Source organism: Rhyacophila brunnea, unplaced genomic scaffold (assembly GCF_057557595.1).
Source record: "Rhyacophila brunnea isolate RB1 unplaced genomic scaffold, BYU_Rbru_1.0 scaffold_2, whole genome shotgun sequence".
In the NCBI taxonomy this organism is placed as follows: Eukaryota; Metazoa; Arthropoda; class Insecta; order Trichoptera; family Rhyacophilidae; genus Rhyacophila; species Rhyacophila brunnea.
In genome coordinates, this window is record NW_028232859.1 from 40,200,682 (window position 1) to 40,216,185 (window position 15,504).

General features: G+C 33.1%; 1 protein-coding gene across 1 annotated transcript in view; it reads right to left on the reverse strand.

The window, feature by feature from the left end:
* The window catches only part of LOC147072312 (uncharacterized), a 173,835-nt gene that overhangs the window by 4,965 nt on the left and 153,366 nt on the right, over positions 1–15,504 (reverse strand). Inside the window, exon 4 of the mRNA XM_085947452.1 lies at positions 12,148–14,699. Within this exon, the coding sequence (XP_085803578.1) occupies positions 12,148–14,699 (2,552 nt within the window). The remainder of the gene's footprint in view (positions 1–12,147; positions 14,700–15,504) is intronic.

Genomic DNA, 15,504 nt, shown 5'->3' on the forward strand with positions numbered 1-15,504 from the left:
TAACGCTAAAAGTAATCTGTTTTCTTACATTTTTTTCACTCTGAAACATCGTAAATATTGTTACCCAAGCTGATGGATGTGTTGCATTGGTTGCATAGGTAAACCGTGTGTAGCTGTAATGCGTATTGCAACATATCGCAAGATTAATGGGTAAAGCGTTCGAATTGCACCAGTGGCGTGTATATAATAGGTATTATACAAGTATAATATCGACTATTTCTTAAGCCTAAACCACACCCATATAGAGATCAACTCAAATAAATTTTCATTGAGTGTAAACTTTTCCCCACATACCTATTAGATTAATAACAGAGCAATTGAAAGCATATAAGCATAGCTTAAGACTTTCAAGCCGGATTTACGTGATAAACTTAATTCATATCGGCGAAATTATTGAAAATAAGATATTCCTTGATACGTGTTTAAGTTAATTACATATTTCTCCACACTCGAGAATTATACATTCTTACTAACCCAGAAGGTAACGCACTTTCCATTGTTTTTATATTCCCTACATTTCTCCATACAAACGTTGATATTAAAATAAATGTTGTTTGGACAGTCCAAAGTATAAAACTTTGTGCGCTTTAATCAAAACAATATCGTCAATATCGTCAATATCGTCGTTTCGGTGAAATAGTTTTTTAATAAATTTCCCAAATATGGCTAATCTTGCTTGTTTGACAGTCCATTTATGTACATAAGTTTTCCATCTACATAATAATACAAAAAAATACACTATTTTAAATAAAATAATTTAAATAGTTTTATACAGCTGTCTGTGAAAAGTTTTCATATATTTGTTTATGTATTTGAAGCAGACGTAATATATAGATCAGCACTAGGCTTTAATATATATGAATATGCATAGAAAAAGAAAGATAGTTAGGTATTAAAAAAAATTTCCATTGAACTTTATCACCTACACGGAGTTGAATTCAGCCAGACTTAGTACTTTTGAATTATTGGCATCCGGCGTACATACAAAATTTTATAAAACGATTGATTATATTATTATATCTGATATTGCTAAATTTCCAAATAGATAATAATATAATGTATCATTTTATTTTTTAAATGGACATCTAATTTATCATTACCATTTACTATTGTATATAATATCGTCTCTGTTCTGGCAGAACACACTAACTGGAGAATACTAGTTTTGAGTAATTTGACTTTGAAGTTGTTAAAATAATTGAAATGGTCTATCATGTGAGTTTATTACGTAATCGTAAAAAGGATGACTCTACAATAAAGTATGTTTATTTATTAAGAAGGTTTCCAGACGGTAAAGTTTGACATAAGGAACATTTTGGTATAACTAACTCAATATGTCATTTTTTCGAATTAGTGTCTTTTGCCAGAACAGTGACGATATTATATATTATAATATATAATACCAATAGCTGGATAATTACATTTTTTTTTATATTTTATGAAGAGCTTTTCATGTATGTTCGATTTACTATTGGAGCGGTCAACAATGATGATTTGGTTTGTACGAAGGATAATTTTTCAACTATCAACATTGTTGCAGTCTCACTAAGCCTAGTATATCATAGTACATAGCGTGGGCGTAAAGGCAGAAGTCACTAGCTCCAAATACACAGTTCTGAGATAATCAATGTTTTGTATTTTTGGTGTTCTTAAAATGGTTGTAAAATCTTTATTTTTATTTTTTTATATGTTTAATAATCTTAAATCGTGACTTCTGCCAGTCAAGCAGCATAACTTTTTTATATAATGACAATTGAATCTCAATTTCGTCAAAACTGGAGTTAGCGACATCTGCCTGTACGCCCACGAATTAGTATCTACATCCGGTCGTAATTTGAATCATGTATATTCTATTGCACGCCAAATAATAAGGTACTTATTGGAATATTCTCCTGGGACACTTCCGGTACTAATCTAACGGGTGCGGGAGTAAAATCAAGAATTAATATGTCTCGAAGAAGAGTCGCATTTTGTACAATGATGTTGATTATTTTAAATTGATAAACTGAAAAAAAAATAGAAGAAACAATGGCTGAAATGGCACGTCACTGTTATAATCTTTAGTAATCGCGATGGCTCGGCATCTCATGCGGAACACAACGCAGCAATATGTCATGTTCGAACGGTAAAAAGTGAATTTGATTTTCATTATTCGTCGCATTTAACAACCACTTTTACAATAAGTGCACGTTAGCAATAATAATTGTCTTTAGCACACCATTGTCACCGCCAGTGCTCAAAGTCGTGTCCGGAAACTTGTACGTATGCAGTTCGCCGTGCAATTTTGTATCGGAAATATATGGCCGTATATTTAAGATCGTCCAACCTCTTTGGGTCGTATAGTACTGACATAAAATTCATGTCTAAATAAAACACGCTTCTTGTCGGTTTACACTTTACAGCAGCGATTTCCAGACTGGGAGGCGCGAAAAGTTTAACTCAAATGTAGCCACAGGTTTGCAGTTTGCAAATGCATAGTTTATAAAAATCTTGGGGACCCGGCCATAGCACACATCACAATTTTACTCTAATAGTTTAAAAAAAAGTCTTTAAGCGCTACTTTATTTCAGGGCTATTACATATTTTAAATATATGGTTGTGCGTTGCAATTATTTGATGTGATACCTATACGATGATTGCTATACTTAAATGATAACTCCCGTGTATAGTTTAGGAAACGAAAAACAAGCACATCCATCGCGTGAAAAATAAATTAATTTAAAAATGAATATACCTAATATCTATAGGTAGTAAAACCTTAAGTTTAAAAATTAATAAATTAAGTTTTTTTTCATTTTTGTATTAGTACATTTTTGGCTATTTAAAAATGTGTCTGTATTAATTAATGAAATAAAGGGGGGGGTAGGCGCCAAGATTAGATTTTTTTTTAAAGGGAGGCGCAGTAACATAAAGTTTGAAAACCACTGCTTTACAGGAAGCCAGCAGCAAACAAATTTTGAAAATAGCCGATATACCGTATTATTTGTCAGGTTAGGTTAGGTTTTCATTATTAAATTCGTGAATTTTGCCAAAATCAGCTATGTATTGTTCATATTGAATCTAATAAAATTGGAAACCGTATAATATACGGCCTATATCTCTTTCCTACAAGAAAGCTCACGGCGAAATGTTTTATGTACAATTTACATGTAACCACGAAAACTTATCTTGGATATTAGCTACATTTAAAATGACATTTTACTAGTGTATTGTTATACGTGAAAATCATTATTTCTTGTAAGATAATATTTATTTTATGTGTAGAATAAGGAAGTATTGCATTTTGATTAGTAATTGGTTTCTTATTATATAATATATATAATATTATGTATTCACACATTTGTAAACACACACTACATGTCAAACTTTAATCATCGCATCGAAACATTGTTCTAGAATCGACAAAAATATATTAGGCAGAGATACGCTTCATAACTTTCCAAAAATATTTGTTTTACATAATATATTATTATCTATCTATTTATTTATAACTACATAGATTAATACAAGTGAATATCATTTGATCTAATTGTATGCGAGGTAATCAGTCAAACAGTCGTATCAGTGTAGTAAAAAGTGCAAAAAAAAAAAATGCAAAGTTATGAAACGTATACCTACTCTATCTATAAAATATTATATTATTATCTACTTGTATTATAATACCACGTTAAACTGGTAAAACAGTAAAGTAGGTATATCACCTAGTTCGCTCACTAGCGGAGCATATCGTCGTGGTAAATGCAATAGGTCGTATGTCAAAAAAATTTCAATTTTGTTTTATTGCACCATAGTGACCAGCCCAGTCATCTACACCATCTCCAATAGGTCTTATGTCGTTAGACCAATAAGAAGTCGACTATCCCAACACTTGCAAAAAGACGAACCGACACGTCATTGATATTGGTCACGCCAAACAGTCGTATGTAAGAGCTCATCATAATGATAGTAATGTTTTTGTTTATTTTTATTCCTCGTTCTTGACTTTATACTAAAGAATTCGTCAAATAATACGATGTAAGTAATTTACCAATCACTGTTTTTTAAAATCTACTTTATAATTACATTATTGTTGTCAGATTTAGTAAAATTTTCAAGATTCTTTCTACAGATAATCTAACATTACTTTTTGTCTCAAACTAAAGAAAAATTCTCCTACGTATATATGGACCGATCAGGGACAGCACCAATTGGAGAAGAAGATATATTGCTGAGCTCTACGGGCTATACGAAGATTGCAGCGCAGTTCAATCAATTAAGATTGGGGGACTGCGATGGCTAGGTCATGTGCACCGTATGAATGTACGTACGTATGATGTCCGGCAATCCAATCGGGCGTAGAAGAAGAGGCAGGCCAAAGATTCGCTGGTTGGATGGAGCTGCCAATGACTGCCGTGTTCTAGGGGTACCAAATTGGAAAGCGGCCACACTGGATAGGGACAGGTGGAGGGAGCTGTTGGAGGAGGCCAAGACCCACACCGGGTTGTCGTGCCCCTGATGATGATGACTTTTTGTCTCATTTATTTATTGTCAAAGTAATTATTTGTTCACCAATCACGATTGACAGTTTTAATAAGACACTGTTTATTTAGTTAAAAATTATTTAGTAAAAAGCTATTAAAATGATTAATGGAAGGTGTGGGCGGTACTTGGTATCTTTAGCAGTCAGCAACATTACTTCACCGGATACTAATGGTAAGAATAAATAAGATTATGTCGCCACAAATGTGGAGTGGAGATGATATTTTGCTGAGATGCATTAACGATTATCAAATTTAAAAATGATTATTTTCTTCAGGACCTCAAATAACCTGTGAAGTCGTAAGAACCACTGACTATATGGCGTTACAAGTTGAACCTGGGAATGCAGCGGAACTCGAAATCTTAGTCTTAGAGCATCCATTTGAAATCACTTTTCAAAATATTGGTTCAGAAATAGAACTCGATTTCGCTGAGGTTAATAATACTTTGACTATCAAAACTCCAATTTTAGAACAAGCAGAATCATTGCTGAGGCAACCTTCGGACATAAAGATAGCAGAGAACATTGTATCAACACAATCATCCCTGAGATAAAATATAGATTGTGATATGACGATGACTGAACATCTAAGTGGCCCTGAACATTTACTATCTGATATCAGTAGTGACTCTGAAGCTCTGTATCAACCTGAATCAAATCAATCAAGCTCATCAGAAGACTTAGAGGAGTTTGCTATGCAGTCTGACACCCATGGTGACGAACCTACTGAGCAAGTCAATCAAAGAAAACGAAAAGGGCAAAGCAATAATTGTAAAGAGTGGAAGAGGCAAAAAAAACTCTCAACTGCTTAGACTATAGATACATCTCAACTGCTCAACTCAACTCAATCAGCTCAACTGCGATTGCTAGGCAAGTCTTATGCGGGTTTTGAGAAGCATGAAGAGTCCGGCAAGGGCGGCAAGTATAGACAGACGTCTAAAAAAGATTCTATGACCATAGGTCCACGTTGTGGTGGGCATAGTGACATGCTCAAAAGGGTGGGCCAAAAATAGCCTTTAAGTGCGATACAATCAGTGATGAACAACGCAGCTTGCTATTCACAAATTTTTGGAAGAAAACAAAATAATACTACCTACCGTTTAAATAAAAAAATTACTTTTCTAAAAAAAAGTATTCTTTTAAAACTGTTCTTTTTTCTTTTAAGTAGGTATTTACCTGCTCTGTTTTATGCAAATACATAATTAAACTATGATATTTTTAAATAAATCTTTTTAAAAATTATTGTGTGTTATTTTGAATATTAACTTTTAATCTTTTCTTTTAAACATTGAAATCGTTTTTATACAAGTGCCTAATTAAACAGAGATTTATAATAAAAAAAAACTTTTTCATTAGTTTAAGCTTACTTTTTAAACGTTTATGTACAAGTGTATAATAATATGTCTATATTAATATAATATTATATTTTGTTTCATTATAAATACCTAATTTTAGTGTTTTCAATTTAAGTATGTTTGCATAAAAATTGGACTTATGTCAACAAAAGTGGCCAACATTGACGATCAAATAGTTGTATGTCAACCTAACTTTCTTATTATTCATCTTACATCAAAATGATGATAACAGTCTTAACAGGGAACAAATTCTACTAAGTAAATAAATTTGTGAAAAAAATCGGTGCATTGGGGTTAAGATGGGATAGTTTTTTGTCTCTCCTGAAAAGTTTGGTATCTTTGACATACGACCTATTGCATTTACCACGACGATATGGAGTCCCCACGGAGTGAGGTGATAACAACGGTTTTTTTTTGTGAGAGATGGTTAACGATTTCCCAAAACCCATATGATCCTAACAATGGTTCAAACACATAGAAATAATAACATACATTTTTCCCAGCCGTGGGATCGAACTGACGACTTGTTAGACGACCGTTCTACCATCTTAAAATAGTAGACAACTAAGTATATAATATAAAATGTTGGTTGGATAAGTCCCACCATTTGGCAGTATCTAAAGATTCCAAATCGGGTGGTCTGTAATTGAACTGTAATAAAAATGGATCCATCCAAATATGGTGATTAGGGAATCCAATCCCGGGATCCCGAGCTATTTTCGATACCTATGAATCCCGGGATTGATAAACATAATCCCGGGATTTCGGGATTGATTTTTTTATCAATTTTTACGGAAAATATAACAAAAAAAATACTTTTAATACAAAATAACTACATTAGAAATAAACTGAGTTTGAATGAAGTTTGATGTGTAGGTTGCCGATTCATTTTATTTTTTCACATAGATTATTAAAAATGAGAAAGATTGGTAAAAAAACAATGCCTCGCACTTTTAACAAAGTAATTCCACCATGATATCATACGTTTTACGGCAGTTTCATATTTGGCTGACTAATTAGATTTATGAAGCGGAAAGGCCATAAGTACGCCATGATTATTTGCTTTACTATCAGAAATAGCAATCTCATATTAAATTCACATTATTATTTATATTACAATATATTTACTCCATTAAACTTTAGATTTATTTTTGACCGATTTTATCAATGTTATTTGTAAATATAAATTTTTTATATGAACAATGGAAAAAAATCCCAATCCCGGGACCAGTCCCGGGATCCCGGGATTGTCAAATTGTAATCCCGAAATCCCGGGATCAGAATTTTGGCTCGGGATTGGATTCCCTAATGGTGATGTGTATCATATGGGTTAAAATAATAAATACTAATTGAATCGTGTGTACCTGTCTATTGTCTTTATTAGAAGATAATAATATTATCTAGATATCAATAATATTGATACATATTCTATCATTTATAATATCTAATAATAGAGGTTTCGGTTTCATCAAACGTTGGTAAGGACTAGGGAATCCAATCCCGAGCCAAAATTCTGATCCCGGGATTTCGGTATTACAATTTGACAATTCCGGGATTGGCATTTTTTCCATTGTTAATATAAAAATTTTATATTTACAATAACATTGATAAAATCGGTCAAAAATAAATCTAGTATAATTTATACTATTTAAGACATTTATTGTTAATATTGTATACGTTCAATCTTGGAAATACATAAGTTTAATGGAGTAAATAATATTGTAATATAAATAATAATGTGAATTTAATATGCGATTGCTGTTTCTGATAGTAAAGACTTAATGAATGGGTTAGCGAGATTTAAACTAGTAAAGCAAATCATGGTGTACTAATGGCCTTTCCGCTTCATAAATCTAATTAGTCAGCCAAATATGAAACTGCCGTAAAACGTATGAGATCATGGTGGAATTACTTTGTTAATAGTTTTCCAATCTTTCTAATTTTTATTAATTTATGTGAAAAAATAAAATGAATCGGCAACTTACACATGGGTATAAATCAAACTTCATTCAAACTCAGTTTATTTCTAATGTAGTTATTTGTTATTCAAAGTATTTTTTCTGTTATTTTTTCGTTTTTATTTTATTTTCCATAAAAATTTATAAAAAATCAATCCCGAAAGTTTCGGGATTATGTTTATCAATCCCGGGATTCATAGGTAAATAGCTCGGGATCCCTAGTAAAGACTAAGGAGGCATGGGAAATACCAATATATGAAAATAACTATGCGTATACATTATACAATATGCTTCCACGATAAGGACCCTGTTGGTTTTAAAAGAAAGATCGTACAATTTTTTTCGTAGTGAACGGTTTATCAATTCAGTTTGCCGTCTTCTATATTTGGAAATGTTGACAATATGGTGCGGAGCGAGGGTGGTCAACAAAAGCACGACAAAAAAGTTTTACATATTTATGAAGTGACACGTCACGTATATGTGCATCGTTACATTTTTCTCATCTGCTATGGACTGGTTGATTGATATAATTTAATGGATAAAAAAATGGTTAAAATAAAACAATCAAGTTTTACATTCAGAAAATAAATGTACACAATTAATTGCGTCGTAGGTACCAGTGACGGCAAATGGGTGGTTTGAGATATTATATTTTTGGTGAGAGGAAAATAAATAATAGGTATGAAATCCACGTTTTTTATTACATGGGTAATAAAAACAATTCGCCTGCGGTACAATTCAAATGATGTGCACACACAAATCACTGTTGGGATTCTATATGTTTAGTTGCTTCAGTATTGGTTCATTCCAAGTATATTGAAAACTGATTCGCCTGTTGCGCTTTTTCTTTTTGTGACAAAAAATTTTAAACAAATATTGAAGAATCACAATAATATAATGTTTGCTATAATGGAATAACACAGGGTGTAGTGCACTTAGGTTATCGGATATTATTCCTGGAGCATTATTCGTGGACTGCAGATATCATTGACGGTGTGGAGAAATACGGTAAGACATAATGTCAATCTCCCATAAAATAAATAGATTTTGCCATTGGTTATTGTTTATCAAAAATACCAATATTATTAGGCGCGTTCTTAACATTTATTTAAAAACGGGGGAATGTTCTAATCATTATTACCTATATTATATGAATTAAGTATTGTATATTCTGTATTTATTAAATTAATTATATATATTACTCTATCACTTGACAGTTATTTTGCACAATTATGAGCGTTTTATGTCTAAAACTATAGAGCTATGTATTACCTAATATTATGGAATTCATGTTATTTATTTTAAGAGGGCATTACCTATTGGTAGGTAATTTTGTTTCGCAACATAATATAATATGAACTTTGCAAGAATTGACAATGTTATTACATATATGGTAAATTGAATCTTTTAAATAAGCATTTGCATACTTTTTTACAATCTATAAGGTTTTATGTAATTAAGTTACTCAATTTTATAGTTGGATTAACTTAACACTTTTCGCTTTTTTTATTTAATTGCCAAAACTTAAATTAAGTCTTATTGCCAAAATTAAGATGTGTGATAGCATCACTACTTTATATTATTATTGTTATTTACTTAACTATTGTAATAGTCATTGTTTTAGTATTCTATGCACATTTACGTCATAGTACGACACTACACACACCGAAACAAATGCATGTAAAATACGTTTAAAAATAAAAACAAATACATGCATAGGAATTATGTTTTTGATTCCCAATTAGATAAGCGATAGTCTTGCGAACAATTGCATTCTGAAAGAAGTGAAAGCATTTTCAAGTATTATCAAAATAAAGCAACTTGTTGATTTCAGTATACAAATAATGCAACTATAAATCTATACTATATGACCATCCTTGTTTTTATCTTGAGACATAGATATTCATAATTCGTAATTATTAACACAAAGTCAGATTTTATGTGACTGAGTAGTGTTAGTAATAATGTTTAACGAACCTTTCAAATTGATAATAATATCTTAGTACTAACTCCATGAATAAAACTAAGTATATTAAAAAATATATAAGTAATGGATAAGAACAAAAGTCAACATCCCTACTTTCCTCAGAGAGTCAAAAACTAATAAATATAGACTACATGCTAATGTTATACGTATTTACTTGCACGTTATGTAAAAGTAAAATACTTCACACCATAAGACAATATATATTATCTACGTGTGACTAAATAGTACAGAACTGCTAAGTGTGAGAGGATGTGATGAAGTCACAGAACAGATTAATAAATATAATCATGATATGATATACCCCAATACACTACGTTTTGACGCAGAATTTTGAATGTGTGAGTGTCATACGAAAATGAAACACACATTATAGACGTGCAATAGTGTGTGTTGCAATCTTCAAATACACCAATATTTAATAAGTGTCAGTGCATACACCGAGAGCAGTTGTCAGAACGAAATATAAACGTATTCTTGACACGTGTTTAAATTTATCCCATATTCTTCCACATTCAAGATCGGCAGCCTGTTACTCCACACCCGTTAGGTATTTCAGTTCCCATTATTTCTGAGTTCCTTGGATGAAGTATATTTTATAATGATGGGTTATACTTAAAATACTAAGACTAAAAACTATCAACGTTCATAAAATACTGCTAAAGCCTAACTGGTCGAGTATATTTAATGAATAATAGTTTTCTAGGATAAGCCTACGTAGTAAACATATTATTATGTACTTAACTTTTAAAAATTTCTGCGAAATAGTAAATATAAACTATTAAAACGTTGTAAAGCAATATGACGTTTGAAAAGATGGCTACACAGTTATTAGTTGTCGAATAGTATAAAGTTATAATGAAAGTTGATTTGTATAACGATATATATTTGGCTTTGTTTGTTTCATTAAACTGATTATAGAAAATATATGTGAATAAAACGACGTGTAAATGTTGAAAAATTAACATTTTTTTTACGAATTGAATGCGAACATTTTTCAAATTTTCCGTAATAATATATTCCACTTTCCTATACTCCATACTAAACTCCTATAGGAGTCGAATTTATAAAAATAAAGAACGATCTAAAACAGATTTCTTGATGATGGTGTTCGATTTGATTCCAATAGTCATGAAGAAAAACGCTAGTATCAACGATGCGGATGTACCTACTGAAGTGATGGCAGTAACAAGACCTTAGGACTTTCATCGATATTAAAGACCAAAGAAAGTGCTAAAAAGTTGTAGAAATACGCTATCGTCTCAGGGTGTTATATAATTTCATGTTTTTCTGTTGGTTCACTTCTGAGATTTTATCAAAATATATAAGCACCTACTAACACTACAACGCATCATTTCAATAAATGCAGCTTATCAACAATAAGCCACCGAAAAAATCAGAAATAAACATGTACTTACAGTTTTTTTTCTTCATTTAATGAATTATATTAATAACCAAATCCATCTAAGATAATCTAACTGATAATATAAATTGAATGCACAATTTATTTAGTTCCACATTTATTTTCATTAGTTCAATAATAATATTATTTATTGCTTTATACTCATAGAAATAATTCCAGAACAGAAAATACTGATAAACGTTTTCAATTAATTGATAACATGATACATCGCCACAATGTCTACAATAATGCCGATAGGAAAAAAGACCTGTATGACGATTGAATAGATAATATTAATTAATAATACTTGTTAGTTAGGTACTTTACTACAGTTTTAAATACTATCTAATCTATTTAAATAATCTAATATAGTATATTATTTTCAGGCGAATCGATAAAATATATTTATGTGTTATTGTGTTACGGTTGTTATGTTCTCTCAATCATTTTGGACGGTATGAATGCATGCACGTCAGGATATGTCACGGATAGTTGAGGTTGTCAAGATGTGGCTTTAAAGACGTACCCCCTAAAGTCCTGGACTGACCGGGTGACAATATTATACATAGGCATTCTCAAACAAATGGGAAAGGCACGAGAAATTCTTAGTGTATGCGTGGTATCAAAGCCAGAAAAATACAGTACGTCGCCCACATTATGAGACGACAAAAAACAGCATTCCTCAACTTATCAATCAAGGACAGATCATTGCAGAGGAAGACGCCGCATTTCGTTCTTTAATAATCTCCGTGATTGGTACGAACGCAGCTCAACCGAACCATTCCGTGTAGCATATAATAGAATAGATATTAACCTGGTGGTGGCCAACCCCCGTTAGTGGATGGCAAGATAAGAACACTAGGACGTATAGTTCGAACAATGCGTTTAAGAAAAAATTTCGACTAGAAGATTGAATAAAATATACTCACGGTGACTTCCTTGGCTTCACAGTCAGCGCCGCCAGCCAGAGTGACTCCCACACCTCCCGCTTCCCCCTTCATAAGCCTAACGCTGAACCAGTCCTCGTTTTCACTTCCAACGTCACAAACTTCCACCTTCGAAGAATCCTTCTTGTTCTTGTCAACTGACTTAGAAACTTCCACAAACACGTTTTCTTCGGAGGTTCGTTTAATACTCCGCGAAATTTCGATATTGTTATTGTTAGTTTTGTTAGTCGGTGTATTTGTGATGATGCTTTCGATCTGCCGTGGCTGAGGTTTAACTTTCGCTCGTTCCACTAGAGGTTTCGTATAGGTCTCCGAAGAACGACGAATAAATCCTATCTCATTGGATCTGATCCGTTCCACTGGTGTAGTTCCGTTTGTGTACTTTTTAGACTTACTCGTGACCCCCATGTCACTGTCAGATCCGGTGTCACTGTAAGTACTGTCGGTCTCTTCATTATTTTTTGGAATACATTTATCCTCAACGACAGTTGTATATGCTACTTTCAAAATAGAATCAGCTAATCTTTCTTCAACACGAGAAGATCGATTTCTCGCGACAAATTTCGGTTTTTCCACTCCATTCACGCGGTGTGGTTCCTTCAGTGGATACGGAGTATTTTTACTTTCAAACTCATCGGTACTCTCTACTGTACTATCATCAGAAAATTTCCTCTCTATCAATGGAGAACCAAATTTATTATCTTTGCCACTCCTACATTTGGCTGATGCAAGAATATTCTTTCTATTGATAGCTTCAACACTTCGAGGTTTTAAAACTCTATGGCCAGTATCGGTATTTGAACTTCCTGCAGAACTACAACTTGCCTGCGATCCTGATGTAAGTGTTGAACTATTCGATGATCCTGCAGATGCACTGGTATCTGAAGACAAAGACCTGCACACATTTCTTTTGAGGTCATCCGATAGCATACTGCTATTAAAACCATTTTCTATTTGGAATCCTTCGTCACTTTTTGGGAACTGTTTGACACCATTATATTTAGAGTTTAGAGTTATCGATTGACTTGAGCAATCTGACTCTGTATGGAGAGATGGCGTTGGAGAAGATACAGTGGACAGATAATCTGATCTTGAAGAACTTACAGCAGAATCATTATCACTATCTATAGCCTCGTTAAATATTTTTGGCAGTCTTGAAGAATTGTCCACAACATCGTTGCCCGCAAATGGTTCGTGATGTTTCGATTTAGATGACTGAGCTGATAAATGAAGGTTCACGACACCCGTTCCGGTCGACGCCCTGAAACTCGGTGGCAATGTTTGCACTTTTTGGGTAATTTCCAAATGATCGTAAGAACGTTTCGTATCTAAGGAAGCCCTAGGAGGCTTCGATGGTGCAGAATGTTTCTTAAGTGAAATCGTTGACGCTTTCGTTGTCTTTAAGTTATCGTCGCTATCCCAAGTATTTGTATATTTAGGTATTGTTGATGTCATAAGTGTCGTTGATGTTTTAGGACCATATACTTGAAGGGATTTTCTTTTGAAGGCCGGAGAATATTTCGGCACATTGTTTATAATTGACTGACTATCCCAAAGAGATGAAACTGATGATGCTGGATTCATAATATTTGAAGTAGAATGCGATACTTCTTTGGGAAGAGGTGTTGAAAATATGTTTAAAGAATCACGGCTTTTTATTTCTGGTAAATTAAACACGCATGGAGACTCGGGGATGACGAGTCCTCTTAATTTTGTCATGGACTTTCTTCGTTGCTCAATTAAATAATCTATCGTGGATCTGTGGTTCTGATTTCCCGTCGTATCACTGGCTTTGGCACTACTGACATCAGCTAGTTTCCTGTTCAACAAAACCACTGGACTCACTTTCACTTCATTTGTCCGTAAAAACGGTGTCATATCGGATTCATCATCGTCAACCGGAGGTTTCGGAGGAGCTAATGCAAATATTTCAAAACTGGGAATTGTCGTCGGAACAGGCGGAGCACTATTAACGTGCCAATCAAGGCTATTGTTCTGAGTCTTTGAATACTTTTCAGTTGGAGAGTTAACTGAAAAGTCTAGTAGATTTTCGTGAGATTTAGAAATATAATCCGTACGCAGATGGCTGGGTCGAGTGAGGGTCGACACAGTATGAGGTCGTGGTTCTGACATACGATTGTTGACAAAGACCTTCTTTTCTGCGCAAACAGGATCTGCGGCCGTCTTGTTCACCGAGAACATAGCTATTTTGTCCTTTACACTTCCTTCACTCTTCGCATCTTTTCCTCTCAGTCCATACGTTTTGCTCGTTGCTTTGCCATTTCTAATGGGCGATTCATAGGACATGGATCGCATTGGTTTCGGATTCATGATCACTTCCTTTGTTTCGACTGGCTCCACCGTCTTGAGAGTTATCTGAGTTTTGTATTTATGTGACGAGAACTTTTCTTGCGGTGGATGAAACTGGATGTTAACCGGCACGCTGTCCTCCTGGTGCGCTGCTGGATTCTCTCGGCCATCAGGCGGTGGTCGCGGGCCTCTCGTTACTGTCACTACTCCACTCTCCTCGTTTTCTGCAAACAAAAAAAAAATGTTAGAATAACAAATTCAAAACACTGAACTAAAAATTACAATTTCCGCTCCAAAGTGAAACATTGGATACCTACCTATTATGACATTCACAGAATAACACTCATATTATCAGAGTTTCAACGAGAAACAGATATTAGCTATTCGTCCAACATAATGTATCCGTGATTTGGATAAATTAAAGTTAAAAAAAAAATTGATTTAAGCTTCATAGACTAACACTCTGGGAGTACTCCACTGCGTGCCACAATATGATTATTAAATAATAGTACGTGGTATTTTTTTCTGAATTTTATCAGAATATGACGTAATGATATACAATAATAATTAATCTAGACTAGTGATTCTCAAAACATTTTTGGGCGAAACCTTTGAAAATAAATAACCTTTGTAGAATCTCAGATAAACCACTAACTGACAAGCATTGCGAATTCTCACTGAACCTGGTTGGGAATTACTGATCTAGATACAGACGTATTGAAATTTCTATAAGTAATAAAAATATACGCAACGGTATGGATATATCTTGTTTTATGAATGCCATGTCTTATTAAAATAATACATAAAAAATCGTTAACCACCTCACAATACTAAATAATAATTCTGTGTGGGATGCTCTTGTATGTTTTTATTTGCATTTTATTTTGGAATTGTCCATTCTTTAGATTTGAATCATTACAACGGTATTTATTATTTTATTGAAATTTTATTTTATTTGTCATTTCAAATTGTTTTCCGCCTTTTTTCATTATAATATATACCTATTTATCTACATTCTTACTTATAATA